Raw genomic sequence first — 18,217 nt, forward strand, 5'->3', positions numbered from 1 at the left:
TAGAATAATATTTTTTATCATATTTCTACAATTATGGAAATGTAAATATTCTCTGCAAACTTAAGGTGTATAAGTAACCAGTTTAATTTGTATGTTCCTGAACAAAAGAACATAATGAAGCCATGGTCAAATGTAGTAACACAAAGAGGGATATAAATGATATCAATTGCAATCTCTTTATATGAAGGCATAACAGGTTTACCTAAACTACTTTCTAAGTACCTCAAGGAAATAACCTAACAATAGATAAAACATTGTCCAAGGTAATACAATAATAGCTGGCCAGCTGAACATTTATGGCTTTCGAACCGAGACCTTGTAGACTAAATGAACATTTACGTTGGTGGCGCTATATGTATTTATTCAGTTATTATATATATGAATGGCAGTAACATGTATCTACTACGTAGGTGAATTTAAATGAAATAAAATATTTATTTATTCAGTTATTATATTTTTTGTACAAGCTGGCCGAAACGTCCGCCCCGACAAATATACCTGGCCAAAACGTCCGTTGGCCGAAACGTCCGTGCACCAATGACCAGGCATAATATGTGAAATGTTAATCTGAATCTGTATCTGTATCGACTGCAGATGCGACGCTCTTCCTTCTCTTTGCAGCAGGTTCCTAAAAAGCAAGAACGCACATTAGGGAATACATGGTATATTAGAAAATAAAATCCTTAATTGTTCCTAATTGATGAGTAGTGATAATGATAACTAACTTTGTGAGAATGCAAAGATTTAAGTACTGATGACACATACTATATGTCAAAGTGGTAAATGTATGTGATATGTAAATGCTTTATTGACAGACATTTGGAGAGATGGACCAAATATTTAAGTAAGTCACTAGAATCCACTATCACCTTGTATTTTGGCCCTCCTTTTTTCTTCGGTGCATATTTGAGATTTTCGGACAGTTGCTCCTCCACCTCGGAAGCCTTGGCTTTAGGATGGTTTTTCAAGCATGCTCCTGTAGGAAAAGTAGCACAAAACTGCTAACCCCAAGCAATGCACGGAAGAAAGGAAGAGTAACAAGTATATGTACAGGTGAAAGAATTAACACTAAAACAACTATTCCTCACAAATCTTATCTAAATAATCCTAAGGCAGTTTTATATTTTAATATTTGTAATTAGAATGGTATTCACAGACGAACACAGGATACATCCCCCAAATCTTTACTGGCACCAAATATTCAAGATGGCCAGACAAATGGGTTTCTTGCTGAACCATTTCCCTCTTTATCATGATCACCCACTGGGGACCAGTATCTCGCACTTGGGACCAATATCCCCATTAGCGCCGATGTAGGATAAATATCCCCCATTATCACCCACCTGGGACCATTATCGCTAACCGAGATGATTACCCCCCATGAACAGCTGAAAGATTTACGTGGTAGTATGGCCAAACCCCGGAGAAAAATTAAGAAAATCCAAGATGGCCACAACAATAAAGATATAAAAATAGAATCAGCACCAAAATCATGAGGGTTCTTGGCCCATGGATGACCAATACTCATACAAATAAGTAAATTAGAATGTCACATAGTTTTTGAAAGATCCACTAACGAAGATGCAGACCCAGACACGTACCCACTCATGCACATGAAACATAACATCCCCAAAATGGTCGTTTCGGTTATAATAAATGATAATCAACATGTTATATTGAGTATCTCTGGAGTGCATCAGGCGAGCTTCATAAAATACTGAAGAAGCAATTGCATGCCATTTATGACTTAAACACTTACTGATGAGGACCTTGGTGACCGACAGGTCAATCAACGCGTTCTTGCCCTTCCTTCCCTTGAGGCTATACGTTGACCATAAGGCATTGGTTCCCAACTTGGAGAGCATCCTCCGGATGGTGTCTCCGATGTTGTGGCCACCCAAGGAAGTCATATAGCATGTCTGCAATGTAGATAATTAGTTTTCTTAGTAAAAAACCCTTGAGTACATCCAAGTGAAAATGCTAAATTGTCAGATATATATAACAAAGGCAGCATTGAATATAACTACTACAGTTTTGAAATAATTCAGTGGTCCCAATTATGTCTGTCTATCTATCTATCTATCTATCTATCTATCTATCTATCTATCTATCTATCTATCTATATCTATCTATCTATCTATCTATCTATCTATCTATCTATCTATCTATGCCTGCCTGCCTGCTGCCTGCTTAGGTGCCTGTCTGCCTGACTGTCCGTCTGCCTGCCTGTTTAGCTGTCTGTGTGCCTGCCTGTCTGTCTGCCTATCTGTCTGTATACCTGTCTGTATGTGTGCCTGCCTGCCTGCCTGTCTGTCTTGGTGTCTGCCTATCTGTCTCTTTGGAAGATGGAGTTACTTCTTCATAAAATGTAAGCGATTCTTAACAAAATAAGTTTTTCTTTCACAATGGAACATACCAATTGTCTTTTGAAGGCCTTATCTGTAAGCCTCTCACAAAGCCTATCAGCGCTCCTCAGTACTGCTGACAGGGTCTGGTAGTACATCGTCCAACTCCTCTCCTGCTGCTCTGCTGGCACTTGTCAAGAAGCGCAGCATTCTAAGGATTTCCCCCTGTGACTCTTCAAGGTTTTGCATACGCATCAGCATCCTGCTCTGGAATCCTGTAGCAAGATAACACAATTCCACATTTTTAAATACTATGCTTAGAATTTGCATCTATTCACCCACATACATGTATAATGCATTAAGGCAATTGCGACAAATGATTCATTACATTTCATGTTGCGTTGAAGTTAAACACATATTTCAAGCAACGGCAAGTGGTAGATCCCAAGCTAAACGTAAATGGAATGAGAAAAAAATGCGAAAAGGATGCCATAATCATCAATCAATTTGTCTCAAAAGAACACAATGTTTAGAATGAAGAAATCAAAATTGAATATTTTCTGGATCACAATTTTGAAAAATATTCTTGAAGTAAAACTGTTACATTAGGCTTTGTTACCTGTTGGCTCACTTTCAGGATTTATTGCAGCAGATGTAGAAGCTCTGGGTGTTGTGGGGGTGCTGAAAACATAACATGAAATTATTACTTCACTGCAGTACATGCCAACAGTAAGCCATAGTTACATGGCATGAGTAGTAACAGAGATTCGCTACAGCTTAATATCAGATTAGTCTAATGTACTACATGTACTAGTCTAAATGCTTTAGCACAGGGTGACTGTACCAATGAATGGCCTAGACCAGTGGTCGCCAACCAGTCGATCGCGATCGACCGGTCGATCGCGAGTGTGGTGCGGGTAGATCGCAGACCGTTAAAAAAAAAGGTAACAAAAGAAAGAAAAATTAAATTAAAATAATGTTTGAAAAATACGTTTTTAGATGTAAACCTATCATCCACCACCCCGTTAGCAGGTGCCACTTGATTAACGTATATTTGAGACACCTCAATAATATAATACATTAACCGTGCTTTACGTGAACCTCATCATGACACAAGAGACAACGGCAGGACTGTAATTTGCCGTGTTCACTGAACGCAACAGAGGCAAGACACCACACCAATCAGAGAGTTGCATGGAAATACACGTGTGCTTGTGTCATTCAAGCTCGGCTCTGTGTGTGTGGCAATAGCGCATTTAGTGTGATAGAGAGAGGGAGAGAGGGACGGAGAGAGGGAGAGAGAGGGACCGGTGCTAGCGGGGACCGTGATGTTAGCATCTGGTTAGCTAGCTGCACTAACTAACTAACGGGCATAAGGAGCTGTTACCACAACAAGCTGGAGGAGAATCGTCTCGTGTCAGACTGAGGGGCTCAGGTGAGCTAAAGGACTCTCTGAGTGTTTAGAACGGTTTTGTCACAAATTATTCAAAAGATTATTTCCGCGGCACACCTTCATATGATCATTATAGTTATACAAACAATAAGAGAATACATGAAAAACAGGTATGAAATAGCCTACTATACAGTATGTCAGTAAAACAAGAATGCAGTTTAAAAGGGGAGTGATTTGTAAAATATCCATAAAGAAAAAGAAAATCTGTTTACAGTTCTGTTTCATATGGGTGCTGAGAGAGGTATCCATAGAACTCTTCATGTTGCTCTCAAAGTGCACCAGATTGATGCTTTCAACTTCAATATTTAAAAAAAAATCTTCCCGGGGGAGCATCCCCCCGGACCCCCCTAGAGGAGGTGAGGTCCGCCCCCCAATAGCACTTTACCCCTGCCTATATGCCGTGAGCTGATTATGGAGCCTTCATTGTAACAGTAATTCAGATGCAATTAGCCTATATAAAAGGCCTCAAATTGGAAGCATTGCCTGGGCCGTCTTTTCACTCAATTCTGCAATAGGTAGATCTCGCCTTTCACCTAGGCCGAGGTCTGCGATCTTGGGCTTAAAAAGGTTGGTGACCACTGGCCTAGACCAATCATGGTGAGCAATGAGATATACATGTACGTACTACTCTCAGTAAATACTTGGGTAAAACTACAAAGCCTCAGATTCCTTACCTGGTATGGAAGGGTTGCTTTCCTCCACGATGATCCTCAGACAGTCGTGCACTTGAAGTCATCACTGTATACAGAGATAGTAATGTCATTAATTTATAAATGTCTGTATCAGAATATTTAAATTAATATAAAGTGAAAGGCTAAATGGAGCAAAGTGAAAACAGTGGTGCCCCTTTTGAGTGACCTCATTTTAAGACCACCTCTCTTGGGAGACCACTACAGCATGCACCAATGGCTACACATCCCATGCTATTGAACCTCTTATGAGAGACCACCCTTTATGACAGATCGGTTTGGCTTGGCAGATGGGGTGGTCTCTCAAGAGGACCAATGTATATCATTACTCGAAACAGTTTTTTTTTTTAAATATGAAGACAAATGCACAATGTCAATAGTCCTAAATACCTGATCTTGTGTCACTGTTAGGACACACAGGAGACTGGATTCTATGCCCAGAAATAGACCTGGAAGGGGTACTGGTACTTGGTGATATCGCTCTCGGTGCAGAACAGCCTTAAACAGAATGTAATGAGTGCGGTTATCGATAAAACATTATTAATGCATTTTTCATTAGGACATGAAAGCAATACTTTATTTTCAATGCAAGAAGATACTCCCAAAATATCAATTTACCGGTACTGATCTACCTGGTACTGCATAAATGTCTGTACCAAAAAGTAATCATTGTTCTATATGTCAAAATAGCCCATAGTTAGCCAGTTAGATACTGTGTTTAAGAAAAGGTTGGACCTCCTGGGAATAAAATTAGCATACAAGCAAATGCTGTTTTTTTCCTTTTGTGACTCAAGCTTCATGTTGAAACTAAAATAATTTAAATTAACAGTTGAGGATATAGCTCTACTTGATCCTTGTGCCAACCTCATTTACCATTTGTCCGTTGAGGAGGTGTTGGTAGCTCGGCCAGAACTAGAGCAGGGACACTGTCACTTGCCTCCAGTATCTCCCCTTCTTCGTCTGTATTAACATTATTTAATAAAGATTAACAGGTGAAGTGAAGCACCACATTAAATGACATTTAATAAAGAAAACTGAAAGGGTTAACATTTCTTATTCCGTTGAACTGTTTTTCTATTAATTTGTGGCAATTATGAAGCCATCTATGTCGTCACATATTTAAATATACTCTTATGCCCAATTCTCTGTATTTACCATCAGCATCTTCAGTTTCTGAAACCTGAAACTTTGCAGGCTTCTTAGTTTTCCGTCGACATTCTTCTGTGTCAGTCTCTACATTGGAGGTATCCTCAGCCTTTCTCGCCCTTTCTTGAGCCTTCTCATAGGTGTCTGAAGTTGGAAACAATATGTTATATTAAGAGACCTGATATACTGACAAGGTAATAAAATTAACGTCATTCTGTTTCCTTTTTTCACTTCAATTTATTACAGTTCCCGCTTAGTACACAAAACTAGCATGAATTATGTACTTAATCTAACATTTCAAACTGTAAATATTAAATGCTTCCTACCTCCAAATGAAAATATCCTAACTTCATAAAGCTTCCATTTCTCTTTGTCAGGCAGCTCCCCTCTCCTGGCTTTTGAAGAGGCTCCACCCCTTGCTGGCCAATAGCAACACAGACGCTGAAATATAACAACAGCGACTGAATGTAGTTTAAATGTTTTAATGAATTGCGTAGTGATATACAGTGGTCCTGTATTGAGATCAAGGGCTATACATCCCATGTTATTGAAACTTATGAGAAGTGACCTCTCTTAAGAGACCACTTTTTTGGCCTCTAATTCCTCTAAAGGGGGAAGAAAAGCCCCCTAGACACCACCGCCCCAACCAACCACATATGTGAAACGCTTTAAGTTCCATTTTTTATCAAACGGCTGCAAACCCATATATTTGACAATGTTCCAAGTACATGCATGTATTTACTTACATCTCTTGTTGACTGTATCCATGACTTGTGGACAACTTCAACAGCCATCTCGTCCACAAACTCTACTACAACAAATTCGCCCGACATCTTTTACCTGAAGACCAAGACACAAAAGCTGTTTATCACTAAGCTTACTATCATATATTTAATTGCTACATCATCTGTGGTATACTTTGGATAAACTATAACCCATGCAGAACAACTAAATACTTGCAAACTTTGTAGCAGTGGTGCTTATTGAAATGAAATAATGCACTTAACTATTATAATCCATGCAGAATGGTAAGAAACACCGCCTTTCTGCCATTCCCTTTCTCGACCATGATGGCTTTAGTGTGGAGGCTTTTTCTTGTCAGGAGCTTCATGCAGCTGTCGTTCAAGTGGATGCAATATACTCCAATAATCTGGGAATCGCAGGGCTCCATGAAGACAGATTCAGTTCTGTTGTACACCCTGCACAACACTTTCTTATTTCCCTCTTCATCTTTCTCATTTGATAAAGCCACCGCCTCACAACAAGATGGACCATCCAAAATAAATGCATTGTTCGGCTTCTGTAGTTGCATGGTGCTTTCTGCCCTTGTCAAACATGTTGTGCATGGAGCGTTTTCCAACTCGTGAATCCTTTTCACAATCTGTGCCAGGGCATTCTTCCCAGAACGGACCATTCTCTTCATCTTATGGAGGTAGTTTTCAAATGGGAAGGCCGCACAGCTGTCCAGGCTTCCAAACCGCTCAGCATCAGCGGATATGTGGAGCATGGCATGCACGTTGTACACAAGGAACTCCTTGCCATAGAGTTCACGACCCCTCCGTACAAAGTAGACTAAAAGGTTGTGAGCATACTCCTTATGAATTTGCACAAGAGTTGGTGAAACAAGAATGCACATAGCAACAGATATGGCCATGAAATGATCATAAAGGTCATTCCTAAGAATGCCTTTGAGCACCAGCTTTCCTGTATACAGCAAAAATTGACGGTACTCAGTAGCCTTCCATCTTTCAATATCTCCAAGGCCTCTGGGTTTCCGCGCAAAACTATTTGGAATACACCTCCGAAGGTCCAGAAGTTTTTCACTGATTTCTTCTATGTGTGTCGCAGGGAGCCTCATTTCCTTTTTGCCTCTGACCCACAGAAGAATTAGCCTTCGTGTGACCCCAAGACAGGCCTGGTGCATATAATCCATAGAAAATACATTCACAGCATCCACTTGAAGAATAGTGAAAGGGGAAACTCCTTTATGGTGTTCTTCTTGAGACTGATCCCTGAATGACTGGTTTGTTCTTAGCACAATGTTGTCAATGTCTTGGTATGTCAGCCTGCCATACCAAACACCTCTCTGCGTACATTTTTCACAACCGTAGTATCCAGAATACTGTTTTGTAGCCCGCACCATTGCTTTTGCAGGAGCATCGCAAACGATGCACTTCAGTATCACTTGAATTGCATTGTCCTTGTACTGAATGCCATGTTGCAAGATGTGATTCAATTCTGTTATTGTGTCAAGTAAGAAATCTAAATTGCTTGGTTTTGAATTGCCACATGTTATGGCAACAGGGAAGACAGTGACTGGTTCCATCATTATTGCACACAAGACTGGCCACACACATGTATTCGAGCTGCGGAAAAGAGGGAGACCATCGATATTGAAAGAAATTTCAATGCTGTCTGTATTGTGCAGTATTTCCTGGGGGTACTTGTCCAAGGTCTTCACCAAGGAATCTTCAAGTCCCAAATATACATAACTCATGCCCGATTTTTCTTCAGTTGTCACCTTCTTGTCTGTTTTTAATAACGTACGAGCTGTTGATGGCAGATTCTTATGTCCAATCTTCTTGAACACTTTGAGTAGGTCATCTACTGCCATATGTTTTATTTGGTGTGCATTGACCCATGGCACTAAGTATTCAGCTACCGGTACATGTTGTTCTTCTTCTTCTGATTCAGATGAAAGGATGACTGGATTTGCGTCAATGAAGTCCCACATTGACCCATCATCATCGCTCTCAGCATCAGCATTTTGTCCATTTTCTTCTTCCACAGACTCGCTTTCCAAAGTAACATGTTCGTTCATTGGAACATCAGCTGCCTCATCTGAATTGCATGCAACATCTAACACAAAGTCAGTAATGTCACCATCACTGTCACTGTGTCTTGTCTGGACCTTTTTATTCATACGTGATGCCGATCTTTGGGCTGAAACCCACTTTCTATTGTATTGTGTACGACGCCGCCTCTTCTCATCCATTTTGCTGCAAGACAAGATTGCGCATGCATATGATCAAATTAAAATAAAAAAACATGCCCATGCAGGGGTGGATCCAGGAATTGAAAATAGGGGGGGGGGGGGCAAGCCCCCCTGGATACACTACTGCCATGCACCACTGCCTGCACGGTAAGATTGTATGTTCCTCATTTCTTTTAAGTTAAGAATATGAGCGATCAACAAATATTACTACTTTTTGCCCCATTGCAATTTGTACAAGGTTTAGTTGCAAATGCTGATGGAAGACTATTGATTACTTCAGGATGTTACTTTTTCCAACTTAATCAACTTAAATAAATTCAGGGCAAAAGATAATCATAAAAACATAATTTCAACTGGCTGAAAACTATCAACCAATGTCCATTCAAAAACATAAAGAGTCTGTTACTCTGAAAAGTTGAATTTTGCATAGATCTAGACCCCCCCCCCCCCCCCCTATTGGTCGCCGAAATCACATACAGTCAAGCTGTGTCCACAGTCAAGCTGTGTCCACGTATGCATGCATATACTATTACTATGGCCCAACACTACGAGACTGCCAACGAAGCACAGCACTGGTCGCCCTACTCCTGGTGCCCCCCCCCCCCCTGCCACCAAAACAGTACCACTCTACGTCCAGCCCCCACCCCCCTCCTCCTCCTCCTCCTCCTCCCGCCCGCCACAACTACAGATACATGCCTGCCTTACCGATCTACGTCCACACTCTCCCTCTCCTCCTCCCGCCCGCCACAACTAGTCTACAGACATTGGCGCGACGCGGTAACTTTGCTGGCTCGCTGCCAACTTTGCTGCAGCCTCTTGGAACTAACTAACTGTATGATCACTGTTGACTCTCGAGTGGTTGTAAAACTACTATAATCTGATAATGGCGGTTACGAGGGCTGGGCGCAGCGTGGGCGCGCGTGGCTAGCTCTATTAGGCTTGCCATGGTCAGCCTGTCGTAAATTCCTTTACATTCCCATAGAGTACGTTCGTCTATTAACTGGGTAGTCGCTATCTATTGAAAAGTCGGGACATATCTCAACCAGATATAGATCTCCCACGGATTTAATGTAAGCTTTGTTCACACAGCCCAGCGGCCCTGCTGAAAAAAACAACATGGAGGCCGAGTCCGAGATTAGGCCACACATGAGGCCAGAAGGCACCTGCTTAATTTCGGCAGAAAAAGTGTAAAATATGCTGAGAGCTGTGCATAGAACACTCCCCCATATGTTCATGACCCGAATTACAAAACTTTAAAAAAGGATGGCTTCCTTACCTGCAAGTATATATTGAAAGTTCTTGACTTGAATAAAAAAACCGCGGTTTAGGCCTAACCAGCGCCGTATAGATAGCCGTATAGATAGAAGAGTTACGACAGCGGAAGTCCAAAAACGGTTATCGTCACGTGGTTCATGCAGACGAGAATCGTTCACCGGAAGTTCATGGCGGGCAATGTGAATGCATTGATAACAGGAGATAGAACTTCGACTTTTGGTAATTATTAGTGAATAAAGGTTTTGATTTGCAATATTTATACAACAAATCGATATGTGTATGTATTTACATCAATATGTTTTAAAAAATAAAATTGAATTTGCTAATATTAAGTGATAATATTAGGATTAGTGTGAACAACTAGTTTACATGTTAGGCTAACAGTGCCTTGGTTAAAGAGCCTGTTGCTGTTTATTTATAGCTTTGAATTCTTTCAAACCAATATTATCTTCTTAAACTTGTATAGTAGTCAGGAGCATCACTTTCTAATGTTTATTGATATATTTAGAGGGAGGGGATCTAAAGGAATGCTTCAAAATTCAGATTAGATTAATTTCTACCATTTTCTTAAATTCATGGTAGTTTCAGTAATCCCATGGTAATTGAGGACACAAGTTATCTAAATGACTAATGTCATCTTTATGGCTTTCAGAAAGGAGAGGAGACCGACAGGTGACTATCAAAGGACTAGCAGCAGCAGCAGCAGCAGCAGCAGCATGATGATGATGATGATGTTAAATGTGTTGTTTTAGGAACATCCATTGCAAATACATGGAATTCAATAAACATTGAATAGCATATCATGCAGTTTGTCTGTGCCTTTTCCTCCGTGTTGTCCTGGTTTGCTGTGCTGCCTCCTAGTCGCCACCATGGTTTGCTGTGCTGCCTGGGGATGCTCAAATCGCTCTGAGAAAGGAGTACGAATGTACGGCTTCCCCACTGACACAGAGCGGAGGAAAAAATGGCTGGCACAAGTCAGCAGGAGCAATTTCATGACCAACAGCAAAAAAATATGTGAGGTTAGGTTATTGTATACAAACACTGCATTTGCACTTTTTCACAAAACGAAAACCACACCATTGGGAAAGCTTAATGTTTTGTTTAATACAAAAAAACAGGGAGAGGCTTGAAAAACACAGAGTTGAGACTCAGGGTGCAGGGTGAGGGTCTCAGTGCAGGTATTCAGGCTTCATTGAATCCCCCTCTGGTTCTTGTGCTGAAAGAGGGAGTAACAGACAGGAGAAAGGGTTATACACACCTATATAGCACACCTATTGGATGGGAAATTGCCTTGGGGAGATAAGGTGTGGTCTTTGTTCCCAACTGAAGTTATGGAACTTTAATATTTGTGAGTTTAACAAAGTATGACAAATGGCATCAGTAACAGATGTGATATGAATTTCTATAAAGTTGTCTCACATTCTTGGTCATATTTTATATACAGTATATAATGAGTATAACATGTCCAGTAAGTATAAAGTGTGTCCTAATACTGTGTATTCAACCACTATGGTATAGTGTATGGTACTATGGTATGGTATAGCTTAATCTGTTATCTGTAAACGTTCCCTAAAACCACTAATTTAGGGATAATCCACTGACATCCTTTAATACACATGTTAATTTGAATCAGATGTAATGATAATATCCGCAATATAAATCTTTAAGCTTCTTCTTACCTTTAAAAGTCCGTCACGAACGGTCTATTATGCTGCAACTCTACAGCTCTGCTAGCCTTGGCGCTAACTTCCGGGGAACGATTGAGAGGCTCCACGATCCGCCATTGCTGTAAAAAAGTGGTCCATTGGAGTGAACGGAGATGACATAACTCTCAGTCTATACGGCGCTGGGCCTAACGTTCCAGAGATTGACAGCGTGTCCTCGTTTTCGCAGATCCGTTTAACCGTTTGTAGGTCGCTGAACGGCATTAATTTTAACCAGCGCTAGTGGGGGCATCGAGGGACAGGAAAGGGTGTCGAACTGGGAAAAACGATCGAATAACTGTCTGTTTTGCAAAATACATCCCATCTTCTGGGAGAATAGATGGATATTTGAGGGACTATATAATTTGTATGCGTATGGATCGACCAGGATGTGAAGTGGTAAATCCAGAACACTGAGAAAAGGCGCGAACGAAATTTGCCGTGGTTGGTTGAATTCTTAGGCTGGTGAGAGCATATACAGTTATAAACATCAACAGCAACAAATGGACGAACAATATTCAACTACATAATAGAGTAGACTCCATCTATTTGCATACAAATCATATGTATGTGCACCCACTTGCATGGAAAGGAAAACGTTATATTTCAACGTGGCCACAACGTGGTATTTATACGTTATATTTCAACGTGGCCACAACGTGGTATTTTCTTTGTAAAACCACCGAAGTAATATTTTTTGCACAAATTACTATCCTTCAAACTCATATTCTGACAAAAAGGAAATAAATAAATAAATCTATAACATTAAACAAATCAGTATTTTTAGACGGGTGCTTGTGGTGAACCACAACGTTGGGGCCACGTGGCTACCACGTTGTGCACACTTAGACGGGTGCTTGTGGTGAACCACAACGTTGGGGCCACGTGGCTACCACGTTGTGCACAGTGCCACCAAACTACCACTTTTAGGCCACGTGGTGGCAACGTGGCGTGTTAGCTGGGTAGTAGCCCCAATATTTAATTGCACAACAGTTGTTGGGATGCTGTCACAGGCTCTTTAAACTGTCGCACTTTCTGTTGTTTCTATCGCGCATTGCCGGTATGAAAGGGTCTGTGCCGGAAATATCAAACATTTAATAAAAGTGAAAAACAATGAACAAGACTTAACGTATTAATAATAATTAATTATATGTATTCCGTTTGAATGTAGGATTTTTGACTTTGTTTAGAGCAGTGATCTTCAGCAGTGAGCTAAGCGCTGTCAGACCGGACCTAACCCTGAAAAGTATTATCATCTGAAATTAATTATTATGTTATCCATATTAAATACATATTGTATTTTTACAAGTTGTATTTAGAAATACTCTGTTGTAATTATTGATGCATAAATGTGTTCATCCATTCAATGTGGCATCTGCTATAATGGGGTTAATGTATGATATTACTTAATAATACAATACATTATAATATATGATATGATAATTATATTTTAGTTTTATTCATTTCTTATTTCATAGTTTCTCATTATTATTATTTTTATTTTTATCGCTCATCTTATTTTTGATTTTATTAATCTGTGTGAATCTGTGCTATCCTGTTTTTCACTCTTACCCTGTTGCTGTTTGAACTACTGAATTTCCCCACGGGGATTAATAAAGGTCCATCTTATCTTATCTTAATGTATAAATTGATTTACTTCAATCTACTGTACTGTGTAAGAAAACACCCCAACAATATTACAAAAAATATACTGTATAAAGCAAACTATATACTTTATTTGATCTAAAATATTGATGTTTTTTCATTATAGTAGCCTGTGAAAACCATAACAAATAAGTGATTAAATGCTCCAGTATTCAGCAAACACAACTGCAGAGCCGCAAACATTGCAAACAGACTAAATTCCACAACACCCAGTTGTCTTTGTTTATTTGTGAATGAAGCGCCATCTCATGGTTAAATCCTGTAATTGAACAAATGGGGAAATTTGGCAACGCCCTCTAGCAATTTGGCAACACCCCCAGCCACTGGGATCCGCTGGGCTTTTGACTGGGACACACCCATGTGAGTCCTATCTGGAGTGCTACATCTGTATATACCAGCAGCAGTATTTTGAAATCAATTATTTGACACCCAGGAAGCCAGTGTAAAGACTTCAGAATAGGAGTGATGTGATCCACTTTCTTAGTGTTACTGAGGACTCGAGCAGCAGCGTTCTGAATTAGCTGCATCTTTTTAATATATTTTTTTGTGAGACCTGTGAAGACACCATTGCAGTAGTCCAGTCTACTGAAGATAAAAGCATGGACAAGTTTTTCCAAATCCTGCTGTGACATTAGTCTTTTAATCCTAGATATATTCCTAAGGTGATAGTATGCTGATTTCAGTCATTGTTTTAATGTGACTGTTTGATGTGGGCTGGCATGATCCTTCCTGAAGAATTTATTAAAACAGAGATAAAGCTAAAGCTGTACACTGAACTGTAAAACAACTTACCACTATTTACCTCTGTCAGGGATCTGATTAGAAGGGTTGACTATTACTTCATTCAAACCAACGCAACTCCGGTTCAAGGTCCGTGCTAGAGATTTTCAGGTTCAGAACCGGTTCTTTGGTTTAGCTCCGGCTCTTTTCACACCGCCCAGAGTCTGACTGGTGCTGCGTCATTGCGTCATCGTTTGCGTCATGACGTAACCGTTGGCGTGCCTGCTTCATAAAGCCAAACCGCGCTCAAACCCCTCACAGCTCACACCGACAACAACAACAATTGCCGATTGTGCTCCCAGCTTCCTCTGTACCTCTTCAGAGGACCAGATTCCCAGTAGGTAGCTGGTCTCTTCAGTGGACCACTGCTGCTTGTTACGTTTCTCCATCGTTGTGTACAAACTGTATAAAACACGGGCTTTGTGTTTTTGTTCAGGAGTTGATCCCGCCCCTGCCCCCGCCTCGACGTAAGCGGTGCTTTTGCAATAGCCGGAAAAATGTTTGGTGCTTGAAACGAACCGGATTCGGGAGCTAAGAGGCTGCTCCGCTGCGGTGTGAACAGGAAAGAAAATATCATATCAAGCTTCAAGCTTTTTACTCTTTTCAATTTACTGTTGCAAATTAAAATAAATAGGCTAAATTCACACTCAAAAACAAAATTAATTGGTTGCCAAAGTACTGTACCTCGTAGCAGGGGCGGACTGGGGGGAAAAAGTGGCCCGGGGATTAATTGACAGACAGGCCCACTTAAAGCGCGGCATGTATCGGCCGGCCGGCGATGAAAGTATGTTACTTAACAAAAAACCCTATGCATTTTTTGTTATTTTGGACAATTATTCATATAGTAATCACATTACCTGAGCCCTTGAGTTGCCTAGAGCAGGGGTTCCCAAACTTTTCAGCCCGCGACCCCCAAAATAACAGTGCCAGAGACTGGCGACCCCCTGTCGACTGGGGGGGGTTGCTAGCTTTTTTTAAATTTTCCATTTCTATTTTGTAATCATCTCGCGACCCCAACTTTGGGAACCCCTGGCCTAGAGCAAAATAGTTGCAGCATATTTTTTTTTTTAAATGTTGAAGTTAAATGCATCAATCTGGTGCACTGGTGACTAAATCTATGGCAGTCAGTAGGGGCTTGGACTTTGAGCCGTAGGGTCGCCGGTTCAAGTCCCCGACCAGACCTACATTTGGAGTGTGGACTTCTACTTGGAGAGGTCCCAGTTCACCTCCTGCCCTGCCGTGCCGTGGTGCCCTTGAGCAAGGCACCGGACATCCCCCTTCCCCCCTCACTCCCATTGCTCCCCTGGCGCTGTACAATAGCTGCCCACTCCTAGTACTAGACTCCTGGTACTAGGATGGGTTAAAAGCAGAGGACACATTTCACTCTGTGTGCTGCGTGCTCTGCATGTGTGACCATTAAAGAGGGTTTCATCCCTCCCAATTATTCTTCTTCTTCTTCAACACCCATATAAAACAGAACTGTAAACAGATTTACTTTTTCTTTCAACATTTATTTGAACAGCAAGAGGAGGCAAAAGTGACTGCACCCAAAACAATAAACCTGCTAGCTAACTAGTCTAAACTCAGTAACAGAATGTGGGCAACACGTTTTTCTCCACAGCCGCGCGACCTCTGAGTCAGACGTCACTTCCTCCTTTTCTATCCTACGGGTACAGCCGTACAGACAGTCCCCCTGAACCCCGTTTCCCTGCCAACCCCCCCCCCCCCCCCCCCCCCCCTCCCCTATGCAAGCCCCTCCCTCTCAACCCAGGGCTCGCTACAATACTGTATACTGTACACAAACTATACAAAAACGCCTTTACGCTTTGGAGCTTGTTTATCCATCTGTAAGCAACTGCCAGCTAGGTCTCTCAGTCACTCACTCATGATCGTTCACTGCGCAGTGACAGCTGCTACGGCCCTGATGTGTGAAATTGAAACTGATAGATAGAACAAAGGTAGCCTATCAAAACGGCCCAGCCCAGCCCATTGAGCCACACCCCACTGGGCTGGTCTGGGCTGGGACGGAACACTTACAAATGTGGGCTGGTAGGATTTAGGCAAAATAAAAAAGTTTTTTTTTTTTTTTTTTTTACATTTTTTTGGCCCTCCGGCCCACACACAGCACCGGCCCACCGGGGAAACTCCCAGTATTCCCAATGGCCAGTCCGACCCTGCCTCGTAGAACGCGTTCCACACACAGCAGCCAAGACTTGATTCCGGCATGGCCCTTTGCTGCAAATCCTCTCCTCTTTCGCCACTGTTTTTTGTCAATCTCTACTGCCTCAGTCCGATAAAACAGAAATGCCCCAAAATAATTATCTTTAATAGTAAAAAAAACGTTTACTCAACGTATATGTCTGACCCAACTAATTAATGTATGTTTTGCATCTCCTCAACAATGTTCTGTATGGTTGAAGCAGGTAGTAAAAACTGTCCTTGCATTTCAGGTAGAATAAACAGATGTTTCTAAGAAAAAAATCACTGAAATGTTCTGACATATCCATATCATTTTCTTCTGTGCCTGCCTCATGCCCTTGTTGGCTTAAGTCATCTGATTCAGCTGGAACAGATGCTGACTGAGAAGAAGCAGCCGCTTCTCAGTATAGAGTGGCGAAGTCCCTCCCCTTCCGGGGAGCTCCATGGGACCTTGTTTCGGAAAAATTATGTATTGAAGTCAATGTAGAGAGAAAGATAATCTTTTCGATCCCGTTTGAATTGTGCCACGAATTACACATTTGCAAGTAAAAAAAAAAAAAGTGTCCTAAAACTGTGAATTAACACATTTTTTTGTGTGAAACACTCAATGGACTAAATCTCTGGTCTCGTAGACTCGCACAACAACACACGTCACCAATATGGCCGTCACTACTGTCTTGTCAAAAAAGGGATTGACTACCCTCACTATCACCACAATGAAACACGTCCAGAAAAATGTCATGCAAAGCTGCCTGCCTGCCTGCCTTCCTTTGATTCTCTCTGAACTGCCTGATCTTTTTAATGTTTAATGTCAACCATTTGTGCAGATAGCATGAAGTAGAAAATATCGCCGATGATAATGTAGCGTTAGTGTTATAATTTCTCCCCTGGGCTTAAATTGTGTATTATAGAATGATCACACCGGTGTGACAGTACTCTTCAAAGGGTTCACGAAATATGACTACTACTCTTACTGTTTAACATTTTGGGTTACTTGATGTTAAGGCTAATACAAATGACAAGGCTAAGACTGTAATGCTAACTAACGTGCTTGCTACTAGCTAGGTAGCTAACATGATCCAGCCACTCCTGGTCCTTTCATCATACGGGAAGCGAAAGAACAAGCAAGACCCATTGCTGGTATGATAACAACCTGGTACCAAGCACACAGGCACCTTGTTAAAGTTATCTTATTTTAGCTATCTCTTATTTGGTGGAAGAAAACAATTGTGACATCAGTTATGACATCACTTACGCGACTCTGGGATTTGTAGTCTTTCTAGTTGCGTATTTTTCATAGTCTTATATTTCAACAGTTTTACGACAAACTGTGACTTTTTTTGACATGGAAATTATTTTTTAAGATTGACAAACATAATATATGTAATTCATCGCACAAATCAAACGGGATCGAAAGATACGTTTTCTCTCTTCATTGACTTCAATACATTATTTTTCCGAAATAAGGTCCCATGGAACGGAAGTAGATGGGCGTGACTTCGCCACTCTATAAGTCACTGACTGTGCTCCCTCCAACGTGTCTAGGCTCGTTTGTGATGAGTGAGACCGATGCAGACCTGCTCAATTGCGACCGCCGTCTTGCTAGTGCGTTGCATGATGGTTAGTAATTGTGTCCGACTTGCTCTGGGGCATGGATGTATTAGTGTATACAACTGGATACAGCATGGGAGGCGGGGCCTCGTTCATTCCTATGAGAGTTGCTTATTGACGCATGAAGACAAACTGGCCCAACTTTTGAGAGAGCAAAATGTCACAGAAGTATTCATATAATCACACAATCCGTTCTGATTGTGCATCCATGGGTAAAGGTAAAGCTCATGAACTACTGAACACGTCACATGAACGTGCCGGGTGGCACGGTCACCGGGTCCCTCTATCCGCCATCTTGGCTCTGCCGTATAGGCGGTATTCTCCAGGAACTCCCGGAGATCATCGGAAAGGCAGCT

At 41.3% G+C, this 18,217-nt stretch overlaps 2 protein-coding genes across 2 annotated transcripts; both read right to left on the minus strand.

The window, feature by feature from the left end:
• On the minus strand, positions 1-2,048 carry LOC307033296 (uncharacterized protein). The gene is made up of 3 exons (XM_079671696.1): positions 1,760-2,048; positions 870-976; positions 1-628 (listed from the first exon to the last, which is right to left on the minus strand). Exons 1-3 carry the CDS (start codon positions 1,908-1,910, stop codon positions 563-565), a joined length of 324 nt encoding a protein of 107 aa, XP_079527822.1. The 5' UTR covers positions 1,911-2,048; the 3' UTR covers positions 1-562.
• Positions 2,049-3,775: 1,727 nt separating this feature from the next.
• Positions 3,776-6,466, minus strand: LOC307034513 (uncharacterized protein; the record flags this gene model as incomplete). Its single annotated transcript, XM_079673338.1, has 6 exons — positions 3,776-4,536; positions 4,878-4,985; positions 5,361-5,447; positions 5,643-5,777; positions 5,960-6,074; positions 6,380-6,466. 6 exons carry the CDS (start codon positions 6,464-6,466, stop codon positions 4,469-4,471), a joined length of 600 nt encoding a protein of 199 aa, XP_079529464.1. The 3' UTR covers positions 3,776-4,468.
• Positions 6,467-18,217: the final 11,751 nt, after the last annotated feature.

The sequence above is a fragment of the Notothenia rossii genome, assembly GCF_949606895.1.
Source record: "Notothenia rossii genome assembly, chromosome: 3".
NCBI lineage: Eukaryota > Metazoa > Chordata > Actinopteri > Perciformes > Nototheniidae > Notothenia > Notothenia rossii.

Bases quoted from the DNA above. Each gene is read 5' to 3' on its own strand.
- LOC307033296 (XM_079671696.1), bottom strand. From the start codon at position 1,910: ATGACTTCCTTGGGTGGCCACAACATCGGAGACACCATCCGGAGGATG. The intron at 977-1,759 runs GTAAGTGTTTAA...CTTTTCCTACAG, and splicing joins GGTCACCAAGGTCCTCATCA to GAGCATGCTTGAAAAACCAT. The intron at 629-869 runs GTGATAGTGGAT...CTTGCTTTTTAG, and splicing joins AAGGAGGGCCAAAATACAAG to GAACCTGCTGCAAAGAGAAG.